Raw genomic sequence first — 13,688 nt, forward strand, 5'->3', positions numbered from 1 at the left:
TACACAGCCCTGTCATTGGTCATTTGGGGGCACATCCAGGGGAATTTCCCCAGGCACGCCTTGTCCTGTTAACCATCATTCTAGATGCACCCCAGATTTCTCACGGGGCTTTCACACATACATACTTGTGCTTGTATGTAAGTACATGTAGTCTTGAAGCTCCTAAGGGTGTCCTTCTCACCTTGTGAACTGTGAGTATCCCCAGTGAAGGAGAACATTCACCTCATCTCTGTCCTGGGTCATCTCAGTTCTGGCCCATGAAAGGGTGCCTTGCTCATACCTTAGCTCCTTGACCCCTTTCCAGTGGCTTCTCCTTCCCCCTTTCTCCTCCCCACCTGACCTCTTCCTCTGGCCCCTGAGCAGAGACCGCTTATGTGCTGGGGAACTATAAGACGGAGCCGTGCAAGAAGCCCCCACGGCTGTGCCGCCAGGGTTATGCCTGTCCATACTACCACAACAGCAAGGACCGGCGGCGGAGCCCCCGGAAACACAAATACAGGTCCTTTGGCCCAAGCAGGGCAGCCAGGGGAGGGAAGGGTGGCAGGGATGGGAGCACAGCTGGGTCTGCTTCCACTGCTCTCAGAAAGCAGGGAGGCCCAGGTACAAGGAGGAATAGTCAGAGTAGCAAAAAAATGAGAAGCCTGCCTGGATCCTCCACTCATGAAATGAGGAGGGGCTGGGGTGCAGCCATCTTTGATGCCCTTCAATTCTGACTCAGAGGGGCATCTGCTAGGGCCACGCCATGGCATAGAAAGTGTGTGGTGGCTACAGCCTGGCTGTCCTTGGGCTGCATAGTACTTGGTAGGAGGCTATGGCTGAGGGAGCAGAGCTGGGCAAAGCAGCAGAGCCTGCCTCTGGCTCTGTGGGGCAGGGCTGTAGTGGCATTCCCCAGATCCTGGCCTCTCCCTCTAGCATCCATGTGACCTCATCCTCTCATTGGACCAGGTCGTCTCCGTGTCCAAACGTGAAACACGGGGATGAGTGGGGAGACCCTGGCAAGTGTGAGAATGGGGATGTCTGCCAGTACTGCCACACCCGCACGGAGCAGCAGTTCCACCCGGAGGTGAGCCTGGGAGGCGGGCCGGTCCTTTCAGGGGCAAGTGAATGTCCGCAGTCTCTTTGGGAAGCAAGGCAGGGCCCACCCTAGGAGAGGAATTTGAAGCCACAAGCTCCCAACTGGCAGTACCTAAAGGAGACTTGCCCCTTAATTTGGCAACATCCCTTGTTCAGAGCCCACATTCACCAAGTAGCCTTCTGTTCCCAGTCTGTTTCCCCAGGCCTCCTAACAGAAAGGGCATGGCTGGGCCTGATGCCCTGCCCATTCTGGGTTTTTTGTTTGTTTGTTTGTTTTTCATTCTGGGTTTTGCATCACTGAACTGGTGCTTAATCCAGTGACATCTGGATAAAAAAATAAGAAAGCCCCAAACAGGTACCTTGTTCCAGACCAGAGTTTAGGGTAACAAGCAGCCTCCTTAATGCAATTCCCCAGCCCACTGGCCCCTTGGTGTAGCCCTGAGCCATATCAGTATGTCAAGATCTTGTGTAAGGTACATAGAGGCACATGCTGCCCCTTCCCCTCATCCCATGGAGACCAGGACACCTAAGATAGACACATGGACAGAGACCACCTTTTGTGGGCTATGGACAGCAGGGTGGAAAGTTAGACCCAGTATAGGTCCCAACCTAAATTTCAACCGAGCAGGCCTTGGAGTGAGCAGGTACTACCTATAATCTTGGCTCTCCTAATGCCCAGAGGCACATTTGGAGGTCACCAAGACCCTGAGTGAAGAGCAGCATGGACAAGATCCCTTTGAGAAGTTGATCAGGGCTAGTTGGTTCTTTGACTCCACAAGGAAGGGTGTCCTCAGAATGGGACGGCAGTGTCTGATTCAGGGGTTTGACTAAGGAAGTTGGTAGGGAGAACTGGAAATGGTGTGGAATGGGGAGGAGAAGAGAGATTAGTACGCTAAGGCACCCATTCCTGCCTGTCCCTCTCTGCCCATGCCTGACCCACCTCTACTCTGCCCTGTCCCTCCAGATCTATAAATCCACCAAGTGCAACGACATGCAACAATCGGGCAGCTGTCCCCGAGGACCTTTCTGCGCCTTTGCCCACGTAGAACGTAAGCTGCTCTCATTGGCCTGAGGCAGTGTCCTCTTTACCCTCCCCTCACCCCATGCTGCTCAGGCTCAGGCAGGGGGAGGCACCCTCCCAGAGTCTACAAGGCAGATCTCAGGAACCATCCCATGCCACACAGGTGGCAGGCATCACTAATTGAACATGGCATTCTGTGCTGCTGAGCCCTGCCCAGAGCAGAGCTGTCCTATCAAGATATCATGCAACTCCCTTACGTCATTTTAGATATTCTAAATGAAGCAAAAGAAACAGGTTAAATTAATTTGAACACTATATTTTTATTTAATCCATTATAAAATATCATTTCAAAAATAATCCATGTAAGAAAATCATCAAGATATCTTACTATTTTTTTCAAACTGTCATTGGAAGTATGTATTTGAATGGTTGCTGCACATTTCAGTTCAGAGCACCCATGTTCCAAGTGTTTACCAGCCACATGTGGCTCTGGGCCACCGCATCAGACAGGGCAGCTCAGCTCTCCACACTGCACTCCGGACCACTACTGCCAGTCTCAGACGGAGCTCAAGTTACAACCTGTGACCACCTGAGTCCCCATGCTGGCTGTCTTTCACCTCTTCCCCAGCTCACACCTTCTCTCGGGGATTGGAGTGAAAAATACACTCACAGCCTTGGGAGGGGGATGCATATTCTTAGCACAGAGGTGGGCCTTAGCCTTGGGCACTGGGGCCACCAATGGGGGCAGCACAGAGACCTGATTTATGGCTCAGGCTTTGGAGTCTTACAAATTGAGGTTCTCATCCCAGCTCTTGTTTCCTAGCTCTATCACCTTGGGAGTCTTGACCTTGCCTCTCTGAGCCTCAGTTTCTTTATCTGTATAGACCATAATATTACTTATGTCTTACAGTCATTGTGAAGATTCACAATTAATACAACTTGCCTGGCACCTAGTAAGTGCTTAGCACATGGTATTAATAGAAATAAGGTAGGACCCTTCCCTCTATGTACAGGGGATGCATAGTCCTTTGAAAGAGACCCAGATGCACTTCTGGCTCAGGAGTCTGCTGACACCCTGACGCTGTCTCTTGCAGAGCCACCCCTCAATGATGACCTGCAGCCTTCCTCAGCTATGTCTAGTCCCACTCAGCCGGGACCTGTCTTGTACATGCCATCTGCTGCTGGAGACTCAGTGCCCGTGAGCCCCTCCAGCCCGCATGCCCCTGACCTCAGCGCCGTACGTGCCTGTCCAGGGGGTGGGTGGGCACCACACCTACCTAGGAGCCAGCACCTGCCTCTCATGCTCCCCACTCCACCCCCTCAGCCTGTGCTTGTGGAGTAGGCCTTGGGGTTCTTTCCTTTCTGCCCTGGGGTTCTTTTCTCTATCAAAAGTGGGTGGTGGGTAGGGGTTAGTGTTTCCCAGAGCGTGTGTTAGTAAGCCTGGGTAGAGTTGGTAGAACAGAGCCTTCTGTGTGTGTGTGTGTGTGTGTGTGTGTGTGTGTGTGTCTCTCTCTCTCTCTCTCTCTCTCTCACACACACACACACACACACACACACACACACACACTGTTCCCTCATGAGGTTCTGGGTCTCGTGGGTGGGGGTTGCTTTCCATTGGTAGATGGAAATGGAAGTGAGCCCCCTGCTGAAGAAGCTCCCTTTGAGGAGGGGCTGGAGGGCATTCTGATGGGGTCAGGCCCTGTGCCCCAGCCTACATTTTACCCACCAGCCCACTCCCTTCTCTGCAGCTCCTTTGTAGAAACAGCAGCCTCAGCAGCCCATCTAATCTCTGTGGCTCCCCCCCGGGCTCCATGAGGAAGCCCTCAAACCTGGAAGGCACTGTCTTCCCTGGGGAGTCTGGCCTCGCCCCTGGCAGCTATAAGAAGGCTCCTGGCTTCGAGAGGGAAGACCAGGTGGGAGCTGAGTTCCTGAAAAATTTCAAATGCCAGGTAAGGGATGAGAAGGTCAGCCCAGAGAGGTTAGCCTTCTCCGTGGAGGGGTGCCCTGGAATGGGTAGCATAATCTGGAGCTAGGAAGCTCTGTCCTCAGCCTCCTCAAGCCTGAGCAGAGTGAGTAAGGCTGTCCTGTTTTACAGATGAAGACAGGAAGGCTAGAGAGACTGAGCACCCTTCCCAGTGTCACAGAGCTGCTAATAGAGGAACAGGGATGCAGCCTGGGTCTTCTGCCCGATGCTGCCTTGACATGGCAGGGCCTTGGGGAGCATGACAGAAGCAGTTCATAACTGAACTTTGAGGCTTGGAGTCACCTGGGAGGAGAGGAGCACCCCCTTTGACTCCTAGGGTAGGGAAAGGCTTAAGAGTGTAGAGGGAGAGCGGGGTATAAGGGGGTTACAGGTCTTTGCCCTCAACCTGGCCCTGGTACCTGCAGCCTCGGTGAGCCATGGCAGGTTGATGATACTTGGGGGGACTCCTGGGCTTGTACCACATTCATCTGCACTCTGACCTTTCTCTCTCAGGCCAAGTTAAAACCCCACTCGCTAGAGCCCAGGAGTCAAGAGCAGTCTCTGCTTCAGCCCAAACAGGTACTGAACTCTCAGCCTGCTTCTAGCACCTGCTGTGGACAGGACAGGTCTATAGCCCCAGGAGGCTGCAGAGAGTGGGAGGTACAAAGCAGAGGGCAGGACGAAAGTGGGCCCTAGCCCCAATCCAGAGAGGATGGGGTCAGGCCCTGGAGCCCCTCACCTCCTAGACTCTCATTAAATGTCAGTAAAGAAAATATTGAGTGTCTATATGGTGCCAGGCACTGACCTCACTTCTGCCTTCCCCTATGCAGGATTGTAGGGTTGGGTGGGCCTTGCTGCCTCCAAGCCACACCCCTCCAACTCCAGCTTCTTGATTAGGTGTTGAGAGGGTGGGGCCCCATCAGAGCAAGGGGGCTGTAATGCCCATTTCCTTCTACCCCACCCAGTTTCCTTCTCTAGCCTCTGGCCATGGCCTCCTGGGCGGGCATCCCATGGCCTCTCCTCACTCTCTCGTTGCAGGACATGCTGGGCATCCTCCCCGTGGGCAGCCCCCTGACTTCAAGCATCTCTTCTAGTATCACCTCCAGCCTGGCAGCTACCCCCCCTAGCCCCGCGGGCTCCAGCAGCGTTCCTGGCATGAATGCAAATGCTCTGCCCTTCTATCCCACCAGCGACACGGTAGAGTCGGTCATAGGTAATTAGGTCATTTCTGTTGCCAAGTCCAGGACTGGGTCTGGAGTCAGAGACACTAGGTCTTGGGAGTGAGACTCAAACCAGCATGCTGGTTACTTTAGACATCTGACTGAGGGGAGTCAGGGTAGCACTCTGGGTCTTTGAGCTAAAGAGGAAACAAACCCAAGGTGTAGGGCCAAGACTATCCCTTATATTAAATTAGAGATGCCTCTTCCCCTGGGCAAGTCACTATCATTCCACGACAGAACATCCTTCAGTTTGCATCCATTCCCTCAACTAGGTTTCCTGGTGCAGTTAACAACCTGCACAGCTGTCCTGGTCATTAGAAGTCACTGCTTTTCTCTTTTAGCAGTCATTTATAGGCACAACTTTGTGCCAGGCCCTAGTGCAAAGACTGGGGTTGCAAACATGCTCTTGACTTCAGGGAGGGACACTGTTCCCACCTCATGGTCCAGTTCCGCAGAGGGCAGTGTGCATCAGCCACTGAAGGCCCAGAGCCAAGCCTGGCTTTAGTGAGCTCCTGGAGGGAGACATACGAATCATAACATCAGGAGACAGTGCCTCTGTCCAAGGCAGGAACCCTGGACTAGGACTTGATTTCCCCTGGGGGTATCAAAGGCGGCTTCAGAAAGAGACATTTGAGTTGGACTTGGCTAGGCAGACAGCATTAGGGGTCACTGTGTCAGAGAAGCAGCCCCAGCACAGGCAGAGACTAAAGGGAGGAGGCAGGCAGATGAGGCAGGGTGGGCAGTGAGGTAGTCAAGGACAGGTTGGTCTAAGAGGCAAGGCCTGGAGCTTTGGACTGCATGCCCCTTGGGAGGCTGGGAGGCTCAGACCCTGTGACTGCTCTATCATTAGAGTCTGCCCTGGATGACCTGGACCTGAATGAGTTTGGGGTGGCTGCCCTAGAGAAGACTTTCGATAACAGCACAGTGCCTCACCCGGGCAACATCACCATCGGTACTGGGCTATGGGTGGGCCAGGTGTGGTGGGAGGGCTCCTAGGGGTCTGCCTGGCCTGGGCTGGGCAGACAGAGCAGACCCCTGTTTGGTGTGGCCCCACGTGGCACCCTGCCCTCACTTGGCCTGTTTTCCTGGGCCTCTCTTGCAGGTGGCAGTTTGCTGCAGAGCTCTGCACCCGTGAACATCCCTGGCTCCTTGGGCAGCTCTGCCTCCTTCCACTCAGCATCCCCATCCCCTCCTGTTAGTCTCTCCTCACATTTCCTGCAACAGCCCCAGGGCCACCTGAGCCAGGCAGAAAACACGTTTTTGGGAACCTCAGCATCACATGGATCTTTGGGTAAGAAGAGATGTGGCTCACTTGAGACTGGGGCTTTTGAGACTTTTTTTTTTTTTATTCATTTTAGAGAGGAGAGAGAAAGAAGGGGGGAGGAGCAGGAAGCATCAACTCCAATATGTGCCTTGACCAGGCAAGCCCAGGATTTTGAACTGGCGACCTCAGTGTTCCAGATCGATGCTTTATCCACTGAGACCTGGCCTTTTGGAAAGTGTCTTTTGGGCTTTGTGTCCATGGCTAGAGGCAGTGCAGAGCAGAGGTTAGAGCAGGGGTTCTGGGGCTGGAGGTGAATCAGGTCCCTGTCTCACAATTCCCTCAACTGTGTGATCCTGGACAAATGACAGCCTTTCTGTCTTAGTTTCTTCTGCTATAAAGTGGGAATAATGGCTGCACCCACGTCATAAGGTGGTTGTGAGGCTTAAATGAAGCAAGAAAGAAGACAGGGCTAGTGCGCAGTAAGTAATGGCTTAGAGCTGTCAGGACCTGGTTCTGCTCATGTACCCAGAGCTCCCAGGGGTGGATTGCAACAGCCAAATTCACAGGAGGTCAAAGGAGAGGTCTGAACATCTCAGCCTGAGCTCAGGGTAGCCTTCCTAGTGGGCAGAGGCACCAGGGAGACCCAGCTCCAGCCCTGAGGCTGTTGGCTGGACTGGGAGTTCTGGAGGGCAGGTCAAGCCATAGTGGTTAGAGGCGTGGTGTGCAGACCTGCAGGATCTGGTAGCTACCATGTGCAGGGTTCTCATCTCTTGTATGCCGGGGCTGGTGTGAATATTCACCAAGGTAACAGTAAAACAGCACAGCACCCAACCTGCTTCCTCTCTGTAAACAGTAGCTGCTCTTAACTTCCCTGCCCCCTGCAGCTAATCAAGAAGCTCAAAAATCCCCTCCCCAGAGGGCATTGGTCACATTGAGCCATCAATCCGCCCTTGGGCCAGGTTTGGGACCTTCCCTAATCTCCATATATTAGGGCAGCATGGTGATTTCTTCACACCTTTGCTTTCTTTTTTTCTTTCCTTCTTTCTTTTTTTTTTTTTCTTCCTTTTCTTTCTCTCACTCTCTCTCTTTATATTTTTCAAATACAATTTACATTTGATATTTTGTATTAGTTTCAGGTGTACAGCATATCATAGTGATTAGAGAACCCTATACTTTACAAAGTATTGGCGGCATACCTAGTTATTACAGTATTTTTTTTTTTCAGGGACAGAGAGGAGTCAGAGAGAGGGATAGATAGGGACAGACAGACAGGAATGGAGAGAGATGAGAAGCATCAATCATCAGTTTTTCATTGCGACACCTTAGTTGTTCATTGATTGCTTCTTCATATGTGCCTTGACCATAGACCTTCAGCAGACCAAGTAACCCCTTGCTCGAGCCAGCGACCTTGGGTCCAAGCTGGTGAGCTTTTTGCTCAAACCAGATGAATCCACGCTCAAGCTGGCGACCTCGGGGTCTCGAACCTGGGTCCTCCGCATCCCAGTTCAACGCTCTATCCACTGCGCCACCACCTGGTCAGGTGGTTATTACAGTATTACTGACTACATTCCCTGTGCTATCCTTTACATCCCCGAGCACTTTCCAGTTTACAAGGTGTCTTTTCTGTTCTGTGTTGATGCTGTCAGCTTCAGATGCTTAGTCTTATATTTATCAGGCTTGTTCCATATTCTGGAGGCCAGTAGTTCTGCTTCCTGGCCACACATCCATTCCTTCCCCATGTGGTTATTGAGCAATTTTATAGGTACAACGTGAGCTCAGTAATTCCTGCTGGCCTGGTGCCATCATCTCTGGGGAAGGCAGTGGGAACAGACATTAGATCATACTTAGAACTGTTGTGTGGGGTCAGAGGGCTGGGGCTAGGGTTCAGAATAATAGAGGGACCTCTCAGGAGTGGCTCCTCCCCAAGAGAGCAGATGCCACCCAAGTGTGGAGTAGAGGTGTGCAGGCAGATTTTGCTGCTGGGACAGTGTCAGTACAGGGATCCTGGGTCCCCCCCCCCCCCCCCCCCCGGGCCAGGGCAGATGGGCTCAAAGGCGGCACACACCACAGGATCTCCACACAGGACCATGTCCATCATATTGTTGGGTGCACTGGTGTTGTTTAGGCAACGCTGTCTTAAATCCTTTTGGTTCTGGAACATCCTGGCTGGATTAGTGGGAAAGGAAGCCAGAAAGAAAACACTAGAACAATATAGTGGGCAGAATGAGCCCAGAGGTGGATACGGTTCTGCTCTGGAAGACAGGTTGCCCTGAGAGCCACAGAGCAGGGGCACACAGGGTGTCAGCAAATGTCTGGTGGATGAGTGAGTGGGGGGTGCATGAGCGTGCAATGTAGAGGACTAGCAAGAGGAGGCCGTGGGAGTCAGACAGCTTAATTGTACTGGCTCAGCCACTTCCTGTCGTAACACAGAAGATTGGACCTGGGCTCCCAGAGCTCTTTCTGCTCCAGCTCTGCTGTTATTGGGCTACGCTGGTCTGTCTTTTCTCCTGAACCAACTCTTAAGCCCCACACCAAGAAGGCTCCGTACTTTTTAAAAAAAAAATTTTTTTAATTTATTTTTAGAGAGGAGAGAGAGAGACAGAGAGAGAGAAGGGGGGAGGAGCTGGAAGCATCAACTCCCATATGTGCCTTGACCAGGCAAGCCCAGGGTTTCGAACCGGCGACCTCAGCACTTCCAGGTCGACACTTTATCCACTGTGCCACCACAGGTCAGGCAAGAAGGCTCCCTTCTTTCTAGCCTAAAGTCACTATCACAAATTACCTTCACAGACTGCTCTCTTTACAGCACTCCATAAGTCTGAATTACCCCATTTTACAGAGGAGGATATTGAGGCTTTAAATTTAAATGGCAGCTGATAGGTAGCAGGTGGCACCATAATAGGTCTCATTCAGCTGCAGCAACTACATGTCCCTGCCAGATTCTCAGGCCCTACACTGCTTGAGCCTGGCACAGTAACCCCTGGAAGCCCTGGGCAGGGCCTTCCAGAGTGCTGACCTTCCTCCCCTTCCTGGTGCAGGTCTGAACGGGATGAACAGCAGCATCTGGGAGCACTTTGCCTCTGGAAGCTTCTCCCCAGGCACTTCTCCTGCCTTCCTGTCAGGGCCTGGGGCTGCTGAGCTGGCCCGGCTCCGACAAGAGCTAGATGAAGCAAATGGCACCATCAAGCAGTGGGAAGAGTCCTGGAAGCAGGCCAAGCAGGTACTGAACCCCCACGCCCACCCTCCCCAGAGCTCATGCCCCTTTTACACAGGGCACAGGGGGTGGAGGAGGCCAGGGATCCTGGCAAACAGCAGAAACTCAGTTGTATTCTCTTTCCCCCTATCAGGCTCTTGGGGTGACTGGGGTCCCAGACCTGGAACTCTATGAGCTGTTTATGTGATCTGGTCCCAGAGCACTGCTTGCCTCTTCCAAGAAGCCCTGGCTCTCCAGGGCTCAGGTTCTGAGACGAGCCCTCTGTTCAGGGATAGCTGTGCTGGCCCAGCCCCCTTCGCTGCTCACAGAGGGTCTCGCAGGTCCTGAGACCTTTCTTCTCTGCAGGCTTCCTCCCTGCCCCTCCCCAGACAGCTGACCCAGCTCCCAGCAGGTCCTGCAGCCACAGTGGCTTATACAGGCTCCCAGATATACACTTTCAGGGGGTGGGGGCAGGGGGCCAGGGCCATTGTGATGAGTTGGTGCGTGTTTGGCCCACAGGCTTGTGATGCCTGGAAGAAGGAGGCAGAGGAAGCTGGTGAGCGGGCCAGCATGGCAAGTGCTGAGTGCGAACTGGCCCGCGAGCAACGGGACGCGCTAGAGGTGCAGGTGAAGAAGCTGCAGGAGGAGCTGGAGCAACTGCACTCAGGGCCCGACCCACAGGCCCTGCCCACCTTCTCAGACCTGGAGGCCCTCTCACTCTCCACCCTCTACTCCCTCCAAAAGCAGCTGCGGGCCCGCCTGGAGCAAGTGGACAAGGTCAGCGCAGGAGGTTAGGGGAGCACTGGGTAGGGGTAGAAGTAGCCATATCCAGTGTTTGGACTCTGGCTGGTCCATACTGCTCCAGGGATGGCCACCCTCCTGAGAGCCTCTGCCCAGCAGCTGGGCCAACACAAGATGCTGGCCTGCTGGAGGGGAGCTAGGAAGAAAATGTTGCTCACTTGGGAAGATGAGAAAGTGGGAGGTGGGTCCATGCCCACCCCAGCATATTTAAGGATAGGCACCAACCTGAGCTGTATTAGTATGCCTGGGCCCTAAGTCACATCCTACTTTTCCACCTTTGAGCTCTGTGTGAACCAACAGACATACCAGAATGGTTAGTCCCCAGGGCTACTCTTTCTGCATTCCTAGATGCCCTGCTGGAAGCCCAGGGGAGCCTCACACAGAAGGAGGAATTCTTTCCTTGATAGGCCTTTGGCAGCAAAGACCCACATGTGGCCATGTAACCTCAGGCATCCCACTACCCTCTCCAGGCCCCACTGTTCTCATTTGGTGACCTAGGGTCACTACAAGATCAGTGTGAGGAAAAACCCTCAGGATGGGGGCTGCTGAGCAGCCTGGCTCTTCCCTCCCTCGGGCTCTGACTCCCCACAGCCAAAGCCTAAAGCAGAAATTGGGAGGTTTGAGGTCATCGGCCTGAATCTAATCTTGCTCTCTCACTTGTCAGCTGGGGTCTGCGAGCATGACCCTTGAGCTCTGTACTTCCGTTTCCTCATCCCAGGGGGGCTAAAGTAAGAGTTGAGGGACTTTTCTGACCCAGGGCCATGCCAGCCTTGGAGACCAGGTCAGTGACCAGTGTCAATTTCCCCGCAGGCCGTGTTCCACATGCAGTCGGTGAAATGCCTTAAGTGTCAGGAGCAGACCCGAGCAGTGCTGCCGTGCCAACACACTGTCCTGTGCGAGCTGTGTGCCAAGGGCAGTGAGTGCCCTGTCTGCCAGCCGGGCCACACTCACACCCTCCAGTCGTGACCTTGCAGGCCCAGCCCAGCCTGGCTCACATCTTCCCACCTAGAACTTTTAAAAGTGTATATATATATATGTATGTATGTATGTATGTATGTATATGTGTATGTATATGATTATGTATATGTATACATTTCTGTATGTATGCAGGTATGTGTGGGCAGCCAGTGTGTGAACAGTGTGTGTATATCTGTATATAGATATAGACACACACTTTAAAACAGATTAACCAAGCACTTTTTAAAAGAAAAAAAAACTATTTTGCAGTCCTCCCCCTGTGCACTCCCTCCCTTTTCCACTTTCCTCTCCCACCAGCCTTTTGACAGGAAATCTATATCTGTCTCTTTTTTATGTAGGAACTAATGATTTTTAACTTCTTGGGGCTTGAGCAGGGAAGCATGGGAAGCTAGGAGAGGCCATGGGTAGGGCATAAGCCTTCAGGGTAGGCCCTGTTCACCCCACCTCCCCAGGCCAGGGCGAGAGCCACAGTTGTGGAGGCTCCAGGCAGACCTGGTACCTGGCTGTGAGGTCTGAGAGGGTGTGCTGGAGGTCCAGGCCAGCCTAGCTCCTAAGTTTACCAAATGTGTGTTTAGTGCGGGGCTGGCGAGCCCAAGTAGCCCTGTTCCCAACCCTGGGCCCTTGAAGTCCCCTCGAGGGGCAAGGCCTGGGAGTCTACCAGGTTCCAGAGACAGGGAGTTTGCCTCAGTCCTTTCCCCTGGGTCCCAGAGCAGCCTTCCTGGCCCCAGGGCCACCTACCAGGCTGGCACTGCCTTCTCCATTACTCCCAGCTGCCTTCAGCAGTCTCCCCACCCTCTTGCTCTTCACCCCCTCCCTCTGGCAGCTAGCAGGGCAATTGGTAGGGAGGAGCTGTAGACTGTGAGGACCAGGGGGGCTTAAGCCCTGCCCTCCTCGGCAGGAGGGGCTGCGTATGCATTCCTTGGTGCTCTCTGAGTGCAGCTGACGTCCTGCCCCTGCTCGGAGCAGACGCCTGTGTGCATGTGTGTGCGTGCCTGTCCAATGTATAGTGTGTCTTAGCTTCCATTTTAAAAATTGTTCTGTACAGAGAAATGCAGCAGGGTGGGAGGGCGGAGTGGGTACAAGGAAGCCACCCACTCCCAGCGCAGGGTGCCTGGGGTGGGGGCAAGAGAGCTGCAAAGGGTTTGGCCCCAGCCCCTTTGGGCTCAGCACGAGGAGGAGGGCTTTCAATGAATTAAGTGAAAACTTTTTTTTACAAAAATGCAAAAATCAACAAAGCTCCAAATCTATTGGAAATAAAATATAAACTTGCAGTGGTAGCTTGTTTGCATGGAGTGGAGCGCGGCCTCAGGTGAGGTCTCTGACAATGAGCTGGGCCTGCTCAGCTGTCCCAGCTGAGGCTCCAGCCAAGGAAATAGTTCATGCCCCCACCCCCAGGCTGTGGCTGGCAGCTGCAGAGGCCTAAGGGCTCTCTGGGCTCGAGTACTCTGTGCCAAGCCTGCTCTGGTTGAAGTGGAGACCTCCCAGCTCCACGACTCATTTCTTTAGGGCTATGTTGACAGTGGCCACTGGTTGTTTTTTTCCAAGACAGCAGGGCCCCTAGTGTCTTTTCATAAAAACATTAGAGAAACACGGGCTCCAGAGGAGGTGTCCTGCTTTCCACCCTGTGCTGAGGGCTGAGGGTCTCAGCCTTTGAGCCAGCATCCCTTCCCCTGCTCTCAGCTGGCCTATTAGGTGGCTGTGAAAAAACACAGCTAATGGGCTCCTGTGTGGGTCTCGGGCTCAGAGCTGAAAGGGAGTATGTAGCTATCTCAGACCTCCCCTAATCATGTATGTGCAGGCTCAGAGAGGTTAAGTGACAAAGGTCACATAGCTATAACTGGGCCCCAGGCTCTGACTCCCACCACACAGGTCACTGCCCCCTAGGCAGGGCTGGGACCCCACTCTAAGCCCTGCTGTTTAGAGCAGCCACTTAGCCTCAGCCTAATTCCCTGCAAGGCTCCCCACTCATGATGCTCCTTCTGGGGTTCCAGTGCTAGGCAGCAACCACAGAAATGGATGTGCCCGGTAGGGTTTTGTTCAAAGCCCTTGGGCCACATACTAGTAATACCAACTGCCCCAGCACCTGCTTCTGTATCAGTTACTCCCAAACCTTCCGTCCTGCTCTAACATGGGGGAGTAAGGATCAGGGCTGGTTAGGAAGGGGTTTGCATGAC

General features: G+C 53.4%; 1 protein-coding gene across 2 annotated transcripts in view; it reads left to right on the plus strand.

Moving 5' to 3' along the window:
• UNK (unk zinc finger) overlaps positions 1-13,624 on the plus strand; it is a 37,839-nt gene extending 24,215 nt beyond the window's left edge. For both annotated transcript variants that reach the window (XM_066381236.1, XM_066381237.1), the window contains exons 5-16: positions 364-499; positions 946-1,063; positions 2,039-2,123; positions 3,190-3,332; positions 3,844-4,044; positions 4,572-4,637; positions 5,097-5,271; positions 6,129-6,230; positions 6,381-6,569; positions 9,581-9,762; positions 10,255-10,512; positions 11,347-13,624. In XM_066381236.1, coding sequence (XP_066237333.1) covers positions 364-499; positions 946-1,063; positions 2,039-2,123; positions 3,190-3,332; positions 3,844-4,044; positions 4,572-4,637; positions 5,097-5,271; positions 6,129-6,230; positions 6,381-6,569; positions 9,581-9,762; positions 10,255-10,512; positions 11,347-11,502 — 1,811 coding nt within the window. In that variant the 3' untranslated portion in view covers positions 11,503-13,624. The remainder of the gene's footprint in view (positions 1-363; positions 500-945; positions 1,064-2,038; positions 2,124-3,189; positions 3,333-3,843; positions 4,045-4,571; positions 4,638-5,096; positions 5,272-6,128; positions 6,231-6,380; positions 6,570-9,580; positions 9,763-10,254; positions 10,513-11,346) is intronic.
• The last annotated feature ends 64 nt before the right edge of the window (positions 13,625-13,688 follow it).

The sequence above is a fragment of the Saccopteryx leptura genome, chromosome 4 (assembly GCF_036850995.1).
Source record: "Saccopteryx leptura isolate mSacLep1 chromosome 4, mSacLep1_pri_phased_curated, whole genome shotgun sequence".
NCBI lineage: Eukaryota > Metazoa > Chordata > Mammalia > Chiroptera > Emballonuridae > Saccopteryx > Saccopteryx leptura.